Below are 20,538 nucleotides of genomic sequence, written 5' to 3' on the forward strand. Positions count from 1 at the left end.
GCGTAAGTATAGCCCTCAGCCTTAAAAGGGTTATTTCTACCCATCTGCCCAGATGACACCCAAGCAAAGTTACAGACTGAACTGGTGCTTTCTTCTGTCTCTGTCTGTTTCTGAGAACTACTGTACTGGGTACTTTTATTTATTTTAATTCCACTTTCATTGATAGAAATAGGCAAGTACTTTTCAGTTAGAGGTGCTCTACATGTTCAGGAAAAGCACGTAGTACAGGTTCCATAGGTTTCAGAGCAGAAGTGTGAGAGCCTGTTTAAATACTCTTGTCAAAAACTCATTGCACGTTTAAAAAGGGGGGAAACCTTCATGTATCAAAAGAAAGACTATGCTAGAATCCTTTTATTGAATATCTCTTGGGCAACTAGTTTTGGAATGGAACCCAAAAATGACACCACCACCCAAAAAATCTGGAATTGCGCCACTTCAGAATACGCCACAGAGATTTAATCATTGTACATAGTGTACACAGATTTAATCATTGTACATAGTAATTAAATACGTTTCTCATGATATTTTCCATGGGTAATGAATTTTCTTCGGAATGACTAATTCCTTTTTACCTTAGTGCTATGGTGGAGATGATCAAAGCGATGAAACAGTAGAAGAAACAGATTTTGAGACTGAGGAAGATGACGACGACTCTGAGGATGATTATCTAAATGACGTGGAAGCCAGTGTCTTGGAAAATCCTGTTGGTGGCACAGAAATAGCTAAGGGAGGAAGCTTCCGTAAACGCAGCCTCAGTAGGGCTTCTACGAAAAGATACTCTGACAGGAAGAAGAGGAAGAGGAGGAAGAAGAAGAAAGGGAAGAAGAAGAAAGTGGTTGGTGCTAAGATTAATTCTTAACATGCCTTGTGAGAATAGCATAAAATTTAGAACATTCCATTTTTGTTAAGATGGTAGTGCATTGTGTTTCTTATACATCATGCTAGACCTGACTACTGTTCAGTTTCAGCTTTCATGAACTCCATAATCCATATTCTTTTTATTGGTGCATGTATGTTGGCTGAGGTTTAAATATAAAGTCTCTATCTGTCAGGCGGCTGCAAGCAACTTCTACAGCCGGTTGCCAGGAACGTACAAAGACAAGGAAAAGTTTCTTAGCATCCGCTTTTTATTCAGTATTTACAGAGAGAGGCTTTGGAACCCAGCCTCTCGGATAATGGCGTTGTCCCAAGTAAATCTCTACACACACCCTTCTCGCCCACTTCCTCATTTGTCATCAGCATCATACCGCTTAGTGGCATCTGTCTTCAAGCTCTTTGCTCTCCTACTTTTAAGGCTCGCCGGGTTCTGGGAGATGGTGGGTCTGGAATGCTTTCTAGTGATAACGTGTCAGCCAGCTTCTGCTCCAGCTCTGCCTGCTCCTTCTCTCCCATTATTTCCCAACTTTCCCCCTCATCTTCCTCTGAGCTCTGACCTCCCTCCCTCTGGAAGGGTCAGACTGGGGAGTCGGTCTCCGCTATTGCTCCTCTGCCCAGTCCCTGACACTATCACTCAGAGATAATCTTTCATTAGCTCTCTACAGTTTGAATGTGTGAAGGAACAAGGAGGACCATGCAGGGGATGTTCTTCCCCTAAATGATGGTGGGCCTGCTCCCTGGCTGATGCATAACCAGCATTGGTATGGTGGGAACTGTCTAACATGTAGGGTTTTCTGGCACATGAGTAGTCAACCTGGAAATGCCTTCACTACATTCAGTCCAAACGGCTTTCCATGGCTGGACTCTGAACAAAGTAATTCTGCAAATTTGAAGCATAGGCCAGAGGTGGGTTCACGCAGTGCCAGCAGGAATTTATCCACCCACTTCCTGAAGGACTCTTATAACAATGGAAAGTTTCCATTATTATTAAATAGGCAGTGAAAAATAAAGGCAGACCCACCCACCCCAACCAAAGCACAAGAGAGAGGTAAAGCAGATGAGGTGTTTAGATCCACTGGTGGGCAGACTTGACATTTTCCATTGTGGAAACAGACTTGCTTGTCAGGTGACGAATGCCCTGAGAGCGCTCTCTTGTTTTCTTCCCCTATCGCATTTGTCTTCATGCATGGGAAGAAAAAATAGGGGGGGGTTGCAGAAATGGGAGACAGTTCAGTGGTTTAGAAAAAGTTGTGCAGAACAAACAAACAAGAGAGTATTGACCAGGCATAGGCAAACTTGGCCCTCCAGATGTTTTGGGACTACAACTCCCATCATCCCTAGCCAACAGGAACAGTGGTCAGGGATGATGGGAATTGTAGTCCCAAAAACATCTGGAGGGCCGAGTTTGCCTATGCCTGGTATTGACAGATGAACAAAATATTGTTTCACAGTAGGCAAAGTGGAAGAAGGGATGGAGTTAAGAGTGGGAAAGTGGAACTGGGAGCCAGTGAAAAACACAGTCCCGCTGTAGCATTCCTGGAAGCATCCATTTTGCAAAGCTGAGAATAGATTTTCCCAGCTGTGCCTTTACCATGAGTGCCCAGTTGTTAAGGTTCTACTCTTGTTTTAAATGAATTTGTGTTTTTAACTGTTTTAAATAATCTTTTGAGTAAATCACCTTGAGACGATGGTTTAAAAGGTAATTAATATATCCATTGTAATAGTAATAATAATATGCCGAAATATGGTCATGCTTCTGTCAGTATCTATCAATCCTGTGAAAAATAGCTTGTCTGAAAAACTTGCCTCATGACTTCATGTGATATTTTCTACAAACTTGTATGCTTTATTCTGTCTTCATATAACCTGACATAAAGATACACCTATGTCGATATCTGCAGAAAAAGATATATTGGTTAAATTGCAGTTTTGTACAACTCTCTGGTGGTTTTGGTAAATGGACTTGACTGATAGACAAAGCAATTTGGAAGAGGTTGGATACACTTGTGATATTACTTCCTAACCACCAACTTCAAGGATGGCTGTAGCTGTGCTAGACTCATGTTCTCTATTTTTACTTTTTAATTTTTAAACATTGAGATCCCTTTTTTCCTGAAGAATTAAGCGGCTTACATCAAAACATGAAAATGATGAGAAATCAAAATTAAATTAAAAGACTCTTTTAAAAATCATTCATCAGAAAGGTTCATGCGTTAAAGTTGCCATTCATTATGACTGATCCAGTTTGACTTTTCAGTGCCCTTTTGGATAGATTTTGACATGAGTCGGCCTTTTGTTCCATTTTCCCCCTTTGTTTTCTCCACATTTTTGAGCAATTAAAACTTTGCTGACAATCAATGGGTGTGCATAGCTCAGTCAGTTTCCGTATTTAGTACATTCTGAGTTCATACTAATTTCCCAGCAATCTTCTGCTAGCATGGTTCATTGCCCAGGCAATTACATTACCCTCTTCAGTGTTCTCACCCGCTGGTGACAACTGGAATTTTGTCTCTTACAGGAAGAGAAGCTCCCTGAGGTGCCTTATTCTAGAATTCTAGCCCTGAATAAGCCTGAATTCTGCTCTATAGTGTTTGGAATCATTGCTGCTGCCATTGGAGGTGGTGTCACGCCTGCATTTGCTGTTCTGTTCGGTAAAATAATTGGGGTAAGTTTAGAAGCTTATACTTCAGCCTCTGCAAAAACCTTTTGCTTCCACTTTCCATTCTCTTTAGGATGTTACCCTCTTCTCAGTTCATTGAAAACAAAGAAATTCAGTGTGTCATTGGTTGGTTTTCCATAATGACATCTGGTCCAAGTGCCTTTATAATAAGGATACTTGCCAGCACCTTTTGCTCTCAACCAGTGCATATGTTTAAAAAACACATTCTAGATAATTTAAAAGCCTGAAAGATTTAATGCCAATATGCATTAAATATTGGGCAACTGTGGGGGCAGCCTGTGGGGCTATGGAGCTGCCCTCCTGCCACTGGCCTCGCTACAGCTTACTCGTCTGGGAGCAGTAGAGAGGTTGGGGCTGCAAGAGTACTGGATAGGCTCTGCCAGTGCAGCCCAGTTTGATTCTCATAAGCTACAGTGACTCTGGTGTCAGGTCAGGAGGGTAGCTTTCAGTCTTCCCCACTGCATGCCTTTTTATGGGCCAACTAGAAATTACCATATTTTTCTGTGTATAAGATGAGGTTTTTATCTTTAAAAATTATGTTTAAAATTGGGGGTCATGTTATACACAGGTAGTGCCATGAGCAGGAGATTGTCAGCGGCTATTGGGCGGTTGATTGGTGGCCGCGGCAAGGGCTGTTGTCGATTGGCTGCCCCTGTGTCAATTGGGCAGGTGAATGGCGGCTTTTGCTTTGCTTGCTATTTTCAGCGTTGGTCCTTAACAACTCTTGACAATCTCCCCCCATTTTCTTAATTTGGAGTCCCCACAAACAGGGGGTGTGTTATACATGGAAAAATACAGTACCGTACATAAGTTGGCTTTCTGATTTGGACATATTTGGCCAGTTATAAAAGATCTTGCCTGGCTTCCAGTTTGTTTCCAATCAGAATTCAAAATGCATATAACATTTTAAAGCCCTAGGTAGCTTTAAAGGGCAACTCCATCCATATTAATCTTTCCAGTCTTCTGACACTTGGAGAGTCTCTTCTCTCAGGGTCTCTGCCTTCTGAAGTGGAGGACAGGGCCTCTTCAGTGATGGCTCTCTTCTCCCAGGCCTTTGGCTAACTAAATAAACTATGGTCTTTTAAACTGGCGGGCTGGGGGTATTGTTTTTGTTTGTTACCATGTTATGTATTATTGTTTTTTTATTATATTGTAAATCACCCTGTGATCCTCGGGTGACGGGCAGTGTAGAAAATAAATAAATGATTTTCTAGTACTGGTGACTAACTCTGTGCTTTGTAACCCAGGCTTTCCAAGAAACAGACGAAAACAAGAAAAGCCAAAAAACGGTGTTGTTTTCTCTTATGTTTCTTTTGTTGGGAGTGATCAGCTTAATAACATATGTTGTCCAGGTAAGGACTATCCTAAGGCCTAAATAATAATAATAATAATAATAATAATAATAATAATAATATCAGAATGGCACAGCGGATTGCTGAAATTTGTGAGACCATGATAACGTACCAACTCACTCAGAAAATTCAAGCAAAACAAGAAATCCCTGTCCCCACTCCCCAGCAAAAAATAAATAAATGGTGTTGAGGCACCATGGTTTTCATTTATTTAAGATATAGAAGCCCTCAAGCTTCTGGGCACATTTCAGTCAAATAATGATGCATGATTACTGTAAACTCTGATTGTAATGGCAGCTCCAGAACTGGGGTTGGGGTGCAAGATGATGAGAGTAGGATCCTACCACCTATTTCTATGAACTTCTGTGCCCAGCGACCTAAAACTGATATTGCAAAGGCAATAGCTGGAGTGGGTTGGAACTTTATAAATGGAGGGAGGAGCTGCTGTCACTCAGAAATGCAACCACTGCAGTGCATTCAGTATGATAAGAACACCAAATGTAAATAAAATGGGGTGAGGTGTTGGGTAAAAGAATATTTAGGACCGATGGTGCAGCGACCTATGTGCATTCAGTATGATAAGTACACCAAATGTAAATAAAATGGGACGAGGTGTTGGGTAAAAGAATATTTAGGACCGATGGTGCAGCGACCTATGTGCATTCAGTATGATAAGTACACCAAATGTAAATAAAATGGGACGAGGTGTTGGGTAAAAGAATATTTAGGACTGATGGTGCAGCGACCTATGTGCCTGGTAGCCAGTAGCACCAAGAAAGAAGATGATTGTTGCAGTTGCAGGAAGCTAATTTCTTCTCCTATCTGACTACTTATTTTTACACATGTTTTGCACTCCTGCTCATGACCCCTTCTTGTTACTGCATTTCTCATACCAACATCTAGTCCCCCTCTGCCCCTTGGAACTTGGGACTAGAAAGGCGGACTAGTAACCTTCATGATCAATACTCAAAATTTGTGGGTGTTATGTTTATAGGACACTTTATCAGTGTCTTAATTAGAGGAGCAAGCTTGAAAAGGCAAAAGGGTGACTAGTTTTGCAAATTGGCCTTATTTCTATTCTAGAAGCACTGGAATGGAAATACAGTGTGTGTTGAAATGAGGACAGCCTGGTTCTTGTTCAACTAACAGAAAAATGTTGGCCCTCAGCAACCTTTCCTCAACTTAGCTTAACAAATGGAAAAATACCAGAACATACTGTAGGATTTCTATTGAGTTCTGTATTAGTAAATAGCTTCAACTATTACAGCGCTTTAGTCTATAGCCATCAGTCTTAAAAATGTTATGGCATTGTACAGGTAAATAAAATCTAAATGCTTCATGTTTACATTTTTCAGGGATTCATGTTTGGGAGGTCTGGGGAAGCTCTGACTATGCGGTTGAGATCACTTTCATTCAAAGCATTGCTTCAACAGGTAACACCTACAGATACAGGAAAAGGGGGGCAATTTTGTGGGTGGGTCTGGGATGTGGTCCATTGTCTTCAGGGGCAGTCTCTAGCCTCCATGCTGAAGGGCAAGTAGGGAAGCCTCGAGTCATTATACAAAGCCTCTCCTCCTCCAGGAGGGGAGGGATTTTGAGCGGGAACAGTTTCCCGCGTTATGCAGGGGGCGTTCCAGCCCCTGCCCTGCTCCATCGCTGGCACGCCACGCCTCCCAGAAGAACACTCAATCAGGTGGCAGCTCGGGGGCGTGGTTTAGCCACTCAAATGCGGCCGTGCCAGCTCTCCCCGCCATTGCACTGCCGATCTTTTCAAGTCACCCCCCCCACCACTACCTTTAGGGCTTAGCTGCTCGCTTGACCTTGCTATGGACCTGTGGTTGGTCGCCCTGGTTGCCTAGGGGGCCCTGGTAGGAGTTTTTTCCAAGGCACTGGCCTTTTGGTTTTTTTCGCCTACCTCGTAGCAATCGTCACAACTTTCTTGGTATTTGGCGGTTAGGCATTGGAATAGGTTGTTGGTGTGTGGAAGGGCTAGGTGTGGCCATCGCCTGCCCCTTCACTTTTGGGTATTCCGTTAAAGGAATCCGGCGGTCGTGGATCCTGTCCGATGCCCTGTGCGGCTGGGGGCCATGGCACGACCCCCGGTGACATCAGGGGAGAGCTTATAGTTGTATTTGCATCAACAGACTCCCCCTACTGGTGGTTAACCCTCATCAGACTCACCCCTCTCTGAGTGGGTGGAGTCAAAATTTGCGTTTGTCCAATGCCTAAGCCAATACCTCTCACATGCTGTAATCAATAAAGTTGTGACCTCTTCTAGCCCATTAACCTAATATGCTGTGTCCATGTTATATGCTGTGTCCATGTTATTCCCAAGCGGGAAAAGGGTCCTCGAATCACAAAAGATTGCGGGAACATAGGAAGTTGACCTGCTGAGTCAGACCATCTAGCTCAGTGTTGTCTCCAATGATTGGCCACAACTCTTGCTTGGAGATGCCAAAGATTCAGCCTGAGGCAAAACTTCTGCTCTGTCACAGAGCTACAATCCCTCCCAACTTCCTAAGTGTTTCTTTAAAAATGAAAAACCTATCACGTACTTCAAATGCTTCATAGGCTGCTTTGAGCTATGACAATATCCATTTGCAAAGGCAAAAATTATCTGAACCATCTTTTTCATTTTCAGGAAATTGGATGGTTTGATGACCATAACAACGGCATCGGAGTTTTGCTAACCCGGCTTGCGACAGATGCTTCTCAAGTCAAAGGAGTATGTTTTCCATTTATTTAGGGGTCTTTTTAAAAAAAAAAAAAAAGAATTGAAATTTAAATTGCAGTGATTTCAAAAAGAAGCTTTTGTGGAAAGAGCATAATAAATCTACTTTTGAATCTGCATGGCATTTAATGTACCACACTGACAGTGGGTTGTATCAAGTACTGGTCATATTCAGAGTAGACCATCGGAAATTAATGGATATGACAAACTTGGGTTCATAAATTTCAGAGAGTCTGCTCTGAATAAAATTGAGCAGTACACAACTCATTGTCTTTCATTTGTGGCTATCGATGATTCAGCTTGCTATAAACTTGACTTCTGGTAAATGTAGCTTGTTGAATATAATGCACACCTTGGGGCATTTGGGTTGGTTAAGAGTGAGAGAGGTCAGTCTAGAGAGGATCTCCTGCAGTCGCTTAAATGTTGTTTGACAGAAATGTCTCTGGATGATTTATTTCAGCACTATGACATTGGGTTGCAGGTGTAATTGTGCCAACTAGCCTACTAGATTTGTAGCATCTCATGCTGACATCATGTTGGCATAGAGACTCTTACTTTCATTCCAAGGTGCCTTTGCCAAAATCCTGATGAATCATTCTAACTAACAAAGAGGAATTTTGTGAGGACTACTGAATGGCTTTTCAAAACTTTTAGGAACATGACTTGGCAAGAGCAGGGCTGCTATATTGGTTGAAGCTAAAGAGAGATTAAATATGTGCATTGTGCCTTCTTAGTTAAACTCCCAAGTATAATTGTGCCTCACTTGCTATTTTAGTAAGACAATGGCTAGCCATATGCAGAGTTAGACCCACTAATGAACATGATTAACTTGCATGTGTGTTTGCAATTAATTCTTTAATGAGATTAACTTCCAACGTGTTGTCTTTTGTTTTTGTTATTTCTAGGCTACTGGAAGTCGGCTGGCCTTATTAACCTCAACGATCTTTACACTCTTGACAGCTATTATTATTGCTTTTGTGCATGGTTGGCAATTAACGTTGCTCATCCTGGCCTGTATTCCTTTCGTTATGATAGCCCATGTTATACGACTGAAATCAGTGACCGGCCATGCGTCGAAGGATCAAAAAGCCCTTGAGGAAGCTGGAAGAGTGAGTTCTATATAGTTAAAACATGTGGTTCTGATTAGATCTGTGGCAGTGATAGAAGGGAAAATTTCCAACATGGCTCTTAACTTTTATTCATGTCCACTGATGCCTATCCCAGAAGCCCTTGGTTGGTTTGTCGATTGGCTTTTCAAAATATTTCTATATCATCAAGTTTTCAACACAGTAAAAGGATGAACACTGATTTAAAACACACTCCATTAAAGCCAACCATGAAAGCAGTTGATGTGAATGCCCTAGGAATCTATACAGGGTTCGTTCAATTACAGTCGTACCTTGGTTTTCAAACAGCTTAGTTCTCAAACGTTTTGGCTCCTGAATGCCGCAAACCCGTAAGTGACTGTTCCGGTTTGCAAACTATTTTTGGAAGCCGAACGTCTGATGAGGCTTCCGCGGCTTCTGATTGGCTGCAGGAGCTTTCTGCAGCCAATCAGAAACCGTGCTTCAGTTTCTGAACGTTTTGGAAGTCGAACTGACCTCTGGAACAGATTCTGTTCAACTTCCGAGGTACGACCGTACATGGAACTGGAAGATGTCCCCAGCTGTATTTGGGTGCCCTCAGGTGACAGACTGGCTCAGGCAGAATCGTGGCCACTTACCTGATATGACTGCTGGGATATCAATACTCACAGTGGGGACAGTGATTCCTCCACAAGTTGCTCAGCATGGTGCACTTTGGATGGTCCGGCAAGTACTTGACCGAAGGAGTAACCACTGCAGATAACCACTTCTAATATGTTACTTCAGGTTACTGTCCCCAAACCCTCCGGGTGCAAGTGCCCGACTTCTGACATTGTTTCAATGCCTGGACCCTTAGTTGCACCTAGTTCAATATTGTGTATGGCTATGAGGTTAAACATCTAATGGAGAACACCTAACCTTTAGTGAAATCGGGATTTTCTAAAGCCTTGTACTTTCCTTGTTTCCCAAATCAGATTTCAACAGAAGCTGTAGAAAATATAAGAACTGTGGTTTCATTAACAAGAGAAGACAGATTTTTTGAGAGATATATTTCAAGCGTAGAAGGTCCATACAGGTAAATTTGTATGCAAGTCTGTCGTCGTCTTCTTTGAGTTCTTGAGTTTTATTTCTTAATTACATTATTTCACAAACTAAAAATATTATTGTGCATAATTATGTTAAATTTCTGGAAGTGTGATTGAACCCACCTTGTACCATTTCCCCATACACAATTTAGATAGATAGATATCACCCCTTTAAGGTCCAAATATCTGGGGCTTGCAATGGCTTTAAACAGCTAGTACCAAAATGTGCAGGTGAGTGATGTGTAAAGCCCAATGGCTCCTGCAGAACTTTGAATATGTTGAGTTTTAGCATACAACTGCTAGACAGTCTTTTCAAAAGACTTTTCAAAACTTTGGTGCATGCAGAAACCACCATTCAAACAGTCTTATTTGTGTTCCCAGCAGTTCTGAGTTCCCATAGCGATGTGATGATGTGTCTCCCATGATCCTCTTTTAGTATTGTAATGGAAAGGGAGGAATTTCTACTTCATTTACAGCTAATTTTCGAACAGTCTTACTGATGACACTAGAGACACTGAGGAGCGTTAGCTTGATCCAAGCTGGTTTAGTATTAGTGGAGTACAAGTCTTGGTTTTGATACCATGTCTCTCAGTGTGCAGCATGGGTTCATCTTGTTCTGCTGCCATACTCAGCTCACCTACACAGACTGGATGGCATGCGTATCTTAATTATGAGAAAGTAAAAGTCAATAAAGAATTCACAAGTAATGTATTAAGAGGTGCATTATATAAAGTTTGGAACAAATATAGATTGCATCTGGAACCACAGACACCTTGGTGGATATCACCGCTGGAGGCATATGCTATCAAAAAATTGAATATGAGGACAAATTGGCTAACATATAGACAATTATTGGAAGAGGAACAAGGGAAAATCAGATTAAAATCATATGAAGAGATGCGGCAATATGAAGTTGACAGATGGCAGTATATACAACTTAGAAGTATATTCAACTCGGATCAAAAGAAAGGATTTGCAAAAGAGGATTCAAAATTTAACATCACACTGATACAGAATAGTAAGAAATTGTTATCACCTACACAGATTGGGCACAGTATGTAAGTGGTGAAGACCCTTGCTTGACCAATCTTGCCCGATAACAATGACAAGCTATTGGGCTTATGGTATTTGGATTTGTGCTACTTGCTTGTTATGCCCAACATATATAGATGAGTCATGTCCCAAGATGGGCTGGGTGTTGAGAAAATGGATAGTGTGATTCCACTACCCCCATTTGTTGAGGATTCATTTCTTCAGTGTGGTTTTTTGGTTTTAAAAGCTTACTAGCATCTTAGTCAATGACTCTGACTTGCTTTTTAAAAATACTTTGGGAGTAGAAGCTCTACTGTTCCTTTTATTTCATGATGAATTGTGACTCTTTAATTGGCTTTCTCATTTAACAGGGACTCTCTGAAGAAGGCTCCCCTTCATGGAGTTACATATGGAATAGCCCAGTGTTTCAACTTTTTTATAAATGCTGCTGTCTTCAGATTCGGAGCGTGGCTTATTGCCCATTGTTTAATGGACTTTGAGCAACTTTTTATGTGAGTGTGTCTTCTGTATTTTGTAAGAGCTAGGCAATGAACTCAAAACATAAACTGATTTTAAATACTAATGTGAAAATCTATATACATAACTATGTATAACTATCAGAAAGTTTCCTGACTCCTTCTGATCTTCAAGAGACTGTGACAGAGGAGGAGCAAGCGACAAAAGTTCCGTCCTGCCCTCACTTGCAGTTTGGGCAAAGGGTGGGAGTCCCACATTAAAGTTTCCCAAATGTTGAATGTTATGTGTGAATAACTACAAGTGTGCAAATCAATCATTGATGCAATCAGGTACATAAATTGTATACTCGTTGAATAAAACACCTCTGATTTAACTTGAGCATTGTTATAATAGTCTTTTGCTTAGTTATACTTGTATAGATTCACATTGCAATTCTATGTGTGTCTGCTCAAAAGTAGTCCAAAGTGTGTATATGTTTGCAGTCTCAAGTATATTTTCTTAACTTAAGTAGGCCTGGATAGTCCTACAAATAATTTATCATGAATTGAATTGCAGACAGGGGGTGCTCTTTTAGGCTTGCGCTTATGTATATATTGTATGTACACAATATGTACAGATACACTATTTTAGTGACAGGCTAAGTGATGCACTGTACATAGTAATATTGCAGGCCTGTTAAAAGGAGTTCACTGTATAAATCTCAGTTCTGCAAGATAAACAGTAGTTGCAGTTGAATCCAGAGATGCATGGCTTCTCCTTTTCAATACAAAAAGTTTGCTTTTCTATGCTTCTATGTTTTGTGTTTTACAGAGTCTTCTCTTCTGTGATTTTTGCTGCTATGAATGTTGCTCAGTCCAGTTCTCTTGCACCAGATTTTGGCAAATCAAAGGTTTCTGCACAAAGAATCTTTCAGCTTTTGGATCGGAAGCCAGTGATTGATAGCTATAGTGAAGAAGGTGAAAAATTGGTAAGACTATACAGATAGTGCTTTTAGAAATAGAATTGTTGTGGTTCTTTTATTAACAAGGCACGGTGTAGTCTACTGGAATAAAAGAAAAAATATATAATGCTGTTTTATTTACTGGTGTCAGCTCAGTTTCTGGTTGTTTAAAACTGGCTTCAGAAAGAAACTCCTTTATTTGAGATATGGCTTTATACATAACCCATAACATATATCTGTGTTCATTTCCCACCCCCACCCCCCGCAATGTAGGTGAAATTTGACGGCAACATTGAATTCAGAGACATCCATTTTGAATATCCAACTAGAGCAGAAGTTCAAGTTTTGCAAGGACTCAGTTTAAAGGTTAACAAGGGGCAAACTCTGGCATTGGTGGGAAGCAGTGGTTGTGGCAAAAGCACTTCCATCCAGCTTCTGGAGAGATTCTACGACCCAGGATCAGGACAAGTGGTGAGTAGGGATGGACAGATCTGGCTATTTCCATTCTGTGTCAGTTTTATATGTGTTCAAAATAAGTCCATTCGATCCTGTCGTTTGCCATTTCTTTTAAACACACAAAAATTGCTTGTAAATTGTACATATTTTATCTGATATGCAGGTTTTTGTATTTACTTCCTCCTAAAAATACATGTTTATATATGCTACATGTCTATATATTTTCCCCAACAATAAATATAGACCATAAACTTGGTGCATCCATTAAATTTTACACAGGTTCAGCTGCCTATTGTTGTGTCTTTCAACTCTGCAGAAGCTCATTTCAAACTTTATGTACTTCCATTTCTACCTACAGCTTGCAGATGGCGTGGACACCAAATCTCTACATATACAGTGGCTAAGATCCAGACTTGGTCTTGTGCAACAGGAGCCTATTCTCTTTGATTGCAGTATTACAGAGAACATCCAGTACGGTGACAACAGCCGAGTTGTCAGTCAGGAAGAAGTTGAAGAAGCAGCTAAAGCAGCTAATATCCACAACTTCATAGAAAATCTCCCAGAGGTAAATGAAGATGTCCTTACGTTTTCCAGCATTCTCTTTCTCCAGAGGAATAACTATCCTATTTTGCACAAAACCCAGTTGCATAGACACCTACAGCTAAATCCTTTGCAGGAGGAAGGGGCATCTTTCCTGTCTAGGGTCCTTCTGAGGGGGCCATGTGCTAATGGTGGGCAGGGCTGGAGCCAAAATTGGGTGGTATATCCTTTTGTCTCTCTGTCACATCTCCCCGCAATCTGGTCATTCTCTCTCCCTGCCACATATATGAAATTAGGCCAAGGGCTACAGGTAGCCCACCCCAACCTTATCATGTTGACTTATAAAGTATGGTCGGAGATTAATTTTTAAATGCATATTTAAGGCTGCATTCCCATGCACACTTATCCTTGAGTAAGTCCTGTTGCAAGCAGTGGGTCTTGACATCTGCACAGGATCCAAATACACAGCCTATTAGTTTCAATAGGAGGCAGAAAGGTCTAACTTGCTCTTCACAACACTCACAATGTCTGTGATCTTTTCTTTTTTAAAAACAACAACAACCTACAGAAATATAATACTCGAGTAGGTGACAAAGGAGCACAGCTTTCAGGAGGACAGAAACAAAGAATAGCCATTGCCCGTGCCCTTGTCCGAAAACCAGCAATACTTCTTCTGGATGAAGCCACGTCAGCTCTTGACACAGAAAGTGAAAAGGTTAGTCAGCTTGCAGCCTTGCTTCCTGCACTGCAGCAGGGTAGGGATGAATCGAGGCTATTATTCTAAATATTATTTTTTTCTTTGCCCATGACTGCAGATTGTCCAGAAGGCCTTGGATGAAGCTAGAAAGGGTCGGACCTGCATCGTCATTGCTCATCGGTTGTCCACGATCCAGAATTCTGACATCATAGCAGTCATCCAGAATGGCAAAGTAGTGGAACAGGGAACTCACAGCCAGCTGCTGGCCATGGGTGGATTCTATCATGCACTTGTCAATGCACAAGTACCTCATTAGCCCAGGCTGCAAAGTCTGTGGATACCAAAAAAACAAAACAAAAACTCCGCCCTCAAATTATGCCTAAGGCAGTGTTGTACTTGAGTCTGTCAAAGAACAGTCCCCTGTACCATATGATGAAACCACATTTGAAAATGAAGGGGTTGTGTAATATAAGGAAGAGGGGAGAACCTCCTGTTCCGAGAAGAGGGAAGTCAAGTCGTCCTTTGGCATGTTTATGACCTTCAGCACCCCGAAATAGTTCTTTGGGTCCCAATCAAGATGAAGGCTAGCTGTGCCTTGTTTCTTATTGCCATCACCAGGTAATGCTCAGGAGCCCGTGAATGTGGGATGCCGGCCTGCTGGGCATCTTCATGAGAAACAAAAGAGATTTATTTATATTTTACTTTGTTACAGAATGTTTTTGTATCATGGTGTTGATTTTACTTTTGTAATAGTAATAAAAAAAAATGATTGGGAAACCCCAGTAAGAACTAATAGAATTTACTGGTAAGGTTGGAACCGACTTGAAAGCCGTCAGACCCAATGTTATGCCCCAGGGCAAAATATTTAACTTCCACAAGATGCCAGAAGCAGAGAAGTAGTTCTAACATGGTGGAAGCAGCTAAAAGTGCCTGCAGAACGTTTCTTTGTTGATTAATCAAGTGAGCCCATTCATAAATTTCAGGGAAATATATATTTTTAAAGCTATTTTCTGAACACTATATCCAGCATACAAGTTTTTTCTCACCCCATTTCATCTGCACAGCAATCATGAGAGAAAGAGCAGCTGGGCTCAGTCGTCCACTGAGCTTCATAGCTGTGTGGGGTTTAAACCAAGGGCCTTCTCAATCCTGGTTGGTTTCACCATGCCCACTTTTTCTGTAGGGTCAGTATCAGCACTGCATGAAGGAAACTTGAAAGTCAAATTTAGCAACACTGCAAAGTCTACATTTACTGCAGTTTACAGATCTTCACTATACAAGTGACAGCTTGTTTATTTTCTCGAGCGCACTGCAATTAGAAATATATATACTTTTTTCAGTTTTATTGTCATCTTTGCCCCACATGTCATGGGGATAAAATACAACACAAAACAATTCCTGTCAATTTTTTAAATTATCTTTTCAACTAGCCCAAACACAAATAGGGCATGTCCTCTTCTTTCTTACACATGGGATTTTAAACAGGCCAGGAAATACAAAAGCTTTTTAAGTACAGTGGTACCTCGGGTTAAGTACTTAATTCGTTCCGGAGGTCCGTTCTTAACCTGAAACTGTTGTTAACCTGAAGCACCACTTTAGCTAATGGGGCCTCTTGCTGCTGCCGTGCCGCTGGAGCACGATTTCTGTTCTCATCCTGAAGCACAGTTCTTAACCTGAAGCACTATTTCTGGGTTAGCGGAGTCTGTAACCTGAAGCGTATGTAACCTGAAGCATATGTAACCCGAGGTACCACTGTAAATGGCACTAAGGGAAGTGAAATGTTCTCTCTTCATCTATGGTTGGCCGTCAACAGCGGTTGCCACACTGGTTTCAACAAATGAAGATGCAAGGTAGGTAGATGAGGGAATGGTCTCTCTGCTTGTGTATAGTTGCAAGTTGCTTCCCAATTTATCCTGCTGAGAGGAATTGAAACTGAATTTTTGCTTCTTCTTAAACTTGGCAAAGGCATAGAGAAATGTGTGTGGGTTGCCACTATTTATTTTTGCCTTCAGTTTTTTCTGGAATCTAATATTACAAGAGTTAACATGGGAAACTTCCTTTTACCAAATCAGACCATTGTTCCACTTATCTCAGCATTGTACATACTGACTGACAATGGCTCTTTTCCAGCCCTGCTTAGAAAACTTGGGGATTGAGCCTGGAACCTTTTGCCAGCAGAGAATGTCTTCTGCCACTGAGCTTTGGGTCTTGCTCATGAAGACTTCTGTCTTCTTCATAGTGTTTTCATCTGATATCTAAGATGAATATCCAAATATCCCTCTCCAAATTTGGTTTCTACTTTACCCAAGCAGCAACTTTCGTTCTGATATCCACTACAGTGGTATCTTGGTTGCTGAACAGCTTGGGCCCTGAACAAATTGGCTCCTGAACACCGCAAACCCGGAAGTGAGTGTTCCGGTTTGTGAACATTTTTCGGAAGCCAAACATCCGACGCAGCTTCTGATTGAGTGCAGGAAGCTCCTGCAGCCAATCAGATGCTGCGCCTGGGTTTTCGAACGGTTCCGGGAGTCGAACAGACTAAGTTCCACAACCAAGGTACCACTGTATTAACGTCTTATAATGTAGGAGAGCTTGCGCTTGAAGCTTTGGTTTAGCTACACAAGCCACGTAGACTCACTTTACAATTTGCATGTTTTATACTTAGTTCCATAGGTATTTTGTCATTCGGTGTCCTATGACTGAACAACAAATGTTCAGTTCATATTATAGCAAGTAAGTTGCAAACCTTGAAACGATCCAACATTTTATCAGCTACATATGCACTTAGTTAAATAGGCATATCACTGAAAAGTATTAGTCTCCCCTAACAGAGAATTCCAAGCGAGGTCCAAACTCTGTCATAGCTCAATGTGCTGTCAGTGTGGGTACTTTGAACTTATTTAATGAGAGCAAGACAAAGCAAATAAAGAATTTTGGAAGGGACTATGTTGTGGCCAATGTATGAAACTCCAGAGCTGTCCCATGCAGTTGGAATGTGACTGCTTCCTCTGTTGCCATAGACAAAGGTGTGCAGTTTTTAATAGTCATGTAGTTGAAACAGTCAAAACTTCATTTTACATAGCCAATTATATATTTTAAGAGGATACCTTCAAAATGAGAAATCGGTTTAAGTGCCAATTTTCAAGCTGTTCTTTCAAAATTCCATAGGTTTTTTAAAATCTGGTCAGAGATAATATACATCATACATTGCTTATTCGGGGCGGGGGGGGGCAGGGATTCAGGGAGCAGCATTGTTGACTTAAAACTCTAACTTTTAGGTAGGTATCTTGCCACCAAAAGATGGCTATGCACCCCCCATTTTTCAGACAGCTTGTAAGTGCAAAGCATTTGGTAGGGTTGCCATATTTCAAAAAGTAAAAACCAGCCCCCCCCCCCCAATGTTGTTGAGCTTTTTCATGAAAACCCCAAAGTTGTGGTTTTGGGTTTTTTACGAAAACACAAAAAAAACCACCCACGATTTTTCAATTGATTTGCCTTTTAAATCCTAGACGTATGGCAACCCTACCTCCTGAGCCCCATCTCAAATTAGCACTCTGTTATGCTTTTCTTCCCATAGAGACAGCATCATCTTGAAAATGTACTAGCATTCATACATTATGGTGGTTTGTGACTGACCTGTCAGTCACCTCAGCATCCACTGTTTGCCCACTGCACTCCTGCCCAAAAACTGTGCAAGACCCCTCTTGAGTGAAGACAAACTTTGGCACACACATACCCCGCAAAAAATCTCTTAGTTTTCACAATTTATTGTGGTACAGTTGCTTTTTTATGGATCTTCTTAGTAGGATCTTTATGGATCTTCTTATATATCCATATAAATATAGGGTTGTTGTTGTTGTTATTTTGCTTCCCCTCAGTTTGGCGCCTTGTGGGGGAGAACTGCCTGTACTGCCCTAATCCAGCTCCAGCACTACTTGTAGCTTCTAGGGAGCTGTTATAAAAGACAAGGAAGATGGGTGGAGAAAAATAGCTTGGATTGTATGTGGTGTGGTGATCTTTCACTTCTGGCCCTGAGAAGACTTTGGTATGCATCCCCGGGCTAGAAACCATTATATTACAGAAATGCAGCTGTTAGATTGTCACGATGACCCATCATTTTTGTGAACTTCTGCAGGGTTTTGAAGATTGAGAAATATGAGGAACTTTGTATGCTTCCAGCATAAAGGACTCGGGTGTTGCTAAACGTAAGGGGAGGATTTATTTCTGTAACCTGTTTTTAACCCTCTTGATCCAGATTCAGCCGCCTGCAGGGGATGCAGAAATGATCAACGAATTACCGTAGGTGCATTAGGCATGAACTGGTGGGTCTGGTTTTGCAGGTCAATTAGTGACTTTACAATATTTGAATTTAAAATAGAAGGAAGACTTATTCTTCAAACCCGAAGCCACTATCACCATTTTCATTAGTCACTAATGAGTGTGGGTGGGAGAAAGGTTAATTTGGTGGTGTAAGCTGGTCTCAGACTTGAACTTTAGCAGCTGAAATGAATCATTCCATGTGCTGATTCGCAATGCTTAATTCAGAGACTAATATTCATTGAAAAATGAGCCTTGAAGAAAGATAGAGCAACATAAAAGAAAATGTAATATGGTGCTTAAAATATCATATGGATTAAGATATGCATGTGATATTTTAAGTACCATATTACATTTTATGTTGCTCTATCTTTCTTCAAAAAGGGACACGGGTGGTGCTGTGGGTTAAACCACAGAGCATAGGACTTGCCGATCAGAAGGTCGGCGGTTCGAATCCCCGCGATGGGGTGAGCTCCCGTTGCTTGGTCCCAGCTCCTGCCAACCTAGCAGTTCAAAAGCACGTCAAAGTGCAAGTAGATAAATAGGTACCACTCCGGCGGGAAGGTAAACGGCATTTCCGTGTGCTGCTCTGGTTCACCAGAAGTGGCTTAGATGAGCGCCGCAACCCCAGAGTCGGTCACAACTGGACCTAATGGTCAGGGGTCCCTTTAACTTTACCTATCTTTCTTCAAGGCAGTAGAAAGATACCAACTCTTCCGCTAGGGTAGGAAATGGCAGGCCTAGGATTCTCAGACTATTACTATGACTGTTTTGCCAATGCAATTATGATGCATAGAGCATTTGTGTGCAAAACAGTTGTACTAATAGCATGAGAATCCTAGGATGCCATTTCCTACCCTAGTGGAAGGATTGTTGTCTTTCCACTGTCCTCCAGCCTACCTAGTTTGTAAAAGAATTTTGAAATTTCCTGGCATTTTTGAATAAAACTCATTGTTACCCGGAGTGAGTGTGTGATGAACAGCAGGTACATGTGGGGAGAGTGTTAAGATAGGAGGGTGTGAAAGTGTCTATGCACATCTTTTTGTGTCCAGGGACTGGACCAGATTTCCCCCTCTTTTCCATCAATTTCATTATTTACGAAGGTAAAACCATGTAAGATGTAGCTTTAGGAGAAAGCGTAACTAGGTGTCTGGTAGTTCTTCGCTTAAGTCACTTTGGCACATTCCATCATATTCTTCCAAATAACCCAGTAACGTTTTGATTCCACATTTGCTAAGATGCCCCGTTCTTCTTTTTAGCATCTTCTTAGGTATGATGTTTTCTTTAACCTTAGTGCTGCGTTCTTAGGATCACCCAAGAGGCCAGCGTCTCAGGTGCCATCACTGTGATTCAATAAAAACCCCAAGCGGCTTGCACAAAGTTGAGCTTTTCTTTATCATCTGTTTCTGGTTTGTTGTGGTTGCTCTTATGTTTGCTGAAGTTAGTGGTTGCAGGGCCATGGGCATAGGCAAGGGGGCAGCTGACAACCCCCCCCCCCCATCAAGTAAGTAGATAAAAATACTTAACAGACCAGTTGCGTTGCATATAACTAGGTTCTGTCCCCTAGCATAATGCCAGTCCCCCACTAAAATAGATCCTGGCTACGCCCATGAGCAGGGCCCAGATTAACAAGAGAGAAAAAGACAGGGAGGGAATGGCTTCACCCACCACCAACTCTGGCCACCTCTCTAGAATGTACCTCCCCCCCAAAAAATGTGCACCCACCACCCTCATGTAACTCTCAGTGTGCAAAGGAAGGTAATTAAAGGTTAGTTAGTGCTGGGAACATCCCGCACTATGGGTTTTATTCCTCTAGTCTGTCTGCAATTGTAGAACATGAAAATAGTAATATTGCTCCATTGTCTCTTAGCTCCTGGCTAGGGCAAAAAGAGCTCCAGGTACAGATGTTAAATTGAACACGAGTTGCTTGCCTCATTTGTCCCCCAGTTCCATTCAAGGCAAAACATGAGCTGCAAAAACATTTCCACTCTAGCTTCCCTTGCACAAAATGGCAAGAACAACCAGTCAGATTTCCATCTGACCAGGACAAATCATACCTGAATTGAAGAACGATATTTTAACCAAGGTTTGGACTTTAAAGGTGCAGGCAGATTATAAATATATCTAGTATTTCCGTTGATCTAATTCAAAAATCTTTGAATTGCATCTGAAAGTAACTCCTATAATTGCCAGGTGAACTGGATGTGAATTAATTTCCTTTTGCAGTGGAACTTGGGGTGGTTTTAAAAATTCAGTTTCAATTCAGCTTT

General features: G+C 41.4%; 1 protein-coding gene across 5 annotated transcripts in view; it reads left to right on the top strand.

The window, feature by feature from the left end:
- ABCB5 (ATP binding cassette subfamily B member 5) overlaps positions 1 to 15,485 on the top strand; it is a 49,957-nt gene extending 34,472 nt beyond the window's left edge. For 3 of the 5 annotated variants that reach the window (XM_080974583.1, XM_080974582.1, XM_080974584.1), the window contains exons 17-29: positions 578 to 835; positions 3,395 to 3,541; positions 4,804 to 4,908; positions 6,264 to 6,341; positions 7,550 to 7,633; positions 8,545 to 8,748; positions 9,699 to 9,799; positions 11,213 to 11,353; positions 12,129 to 12,285; positions 12,532 to 12,729; positions 13,073 to 13,279; positions 13,823 to 13,969; positions 14,070 to 15,485. In XM_080974583.1, the coding sequence (XP_080830709.1) occupies positions 578 to 835; positions 3,395 to 3,541; positions 4,804 to 4,908; positions 6,264 to 6,341; positions 7,550 to 7,633; positions 8,545 to 8,748; positions 9,699 to 9,799; positions 11,213 to 11,353; positions 12,129 to 12,285; positions 12,532 to 12,729; positions 13,073 to 13,279; positions 13,823 to 13,969; positions 14,070 to 14,267 (2,025 nt within the window). In that variant the 3' untranslated portion in view covers positions 14,268 to 15,485. The remainder of the gene's footprint in view (positions 1 to 577; positions 836 to 3,394; positions 3,542 to 4,803; positions 4,909 to 6,263; positions 6,342 to 7,549; positions 7,634 to 8,544; positions 8,749 to 9,698; positions 9,800 to 11,212; positions 11,354 to 12,128; positions 12,286 to 12,531; positions 12,730 to 13,072; positions 13,280 to 13,822; positions 13,970 to 14,069) is intronic. The other 2 variants (XM_080974585.1, XM_080974586.1) reach the window with 1 other exon arrangement.
- The last annotated feature ends 5,053 nt before the right edge of the window (positions 15,486 to 20,538 follow it).

Source organism: Podarcis pityusensis (genome assembly GCF_964106645.2).
Source record: "Podarcis pityusensis genome assembly, chromosome: 12".
Classification (NCBI taxonomy): domain Eukaryota; kingdom Metazoa; phylum Chordata; class Lepidosauria; order Squamata; family Lacertidae; genus Podarcis; species Podarcis pityusensis.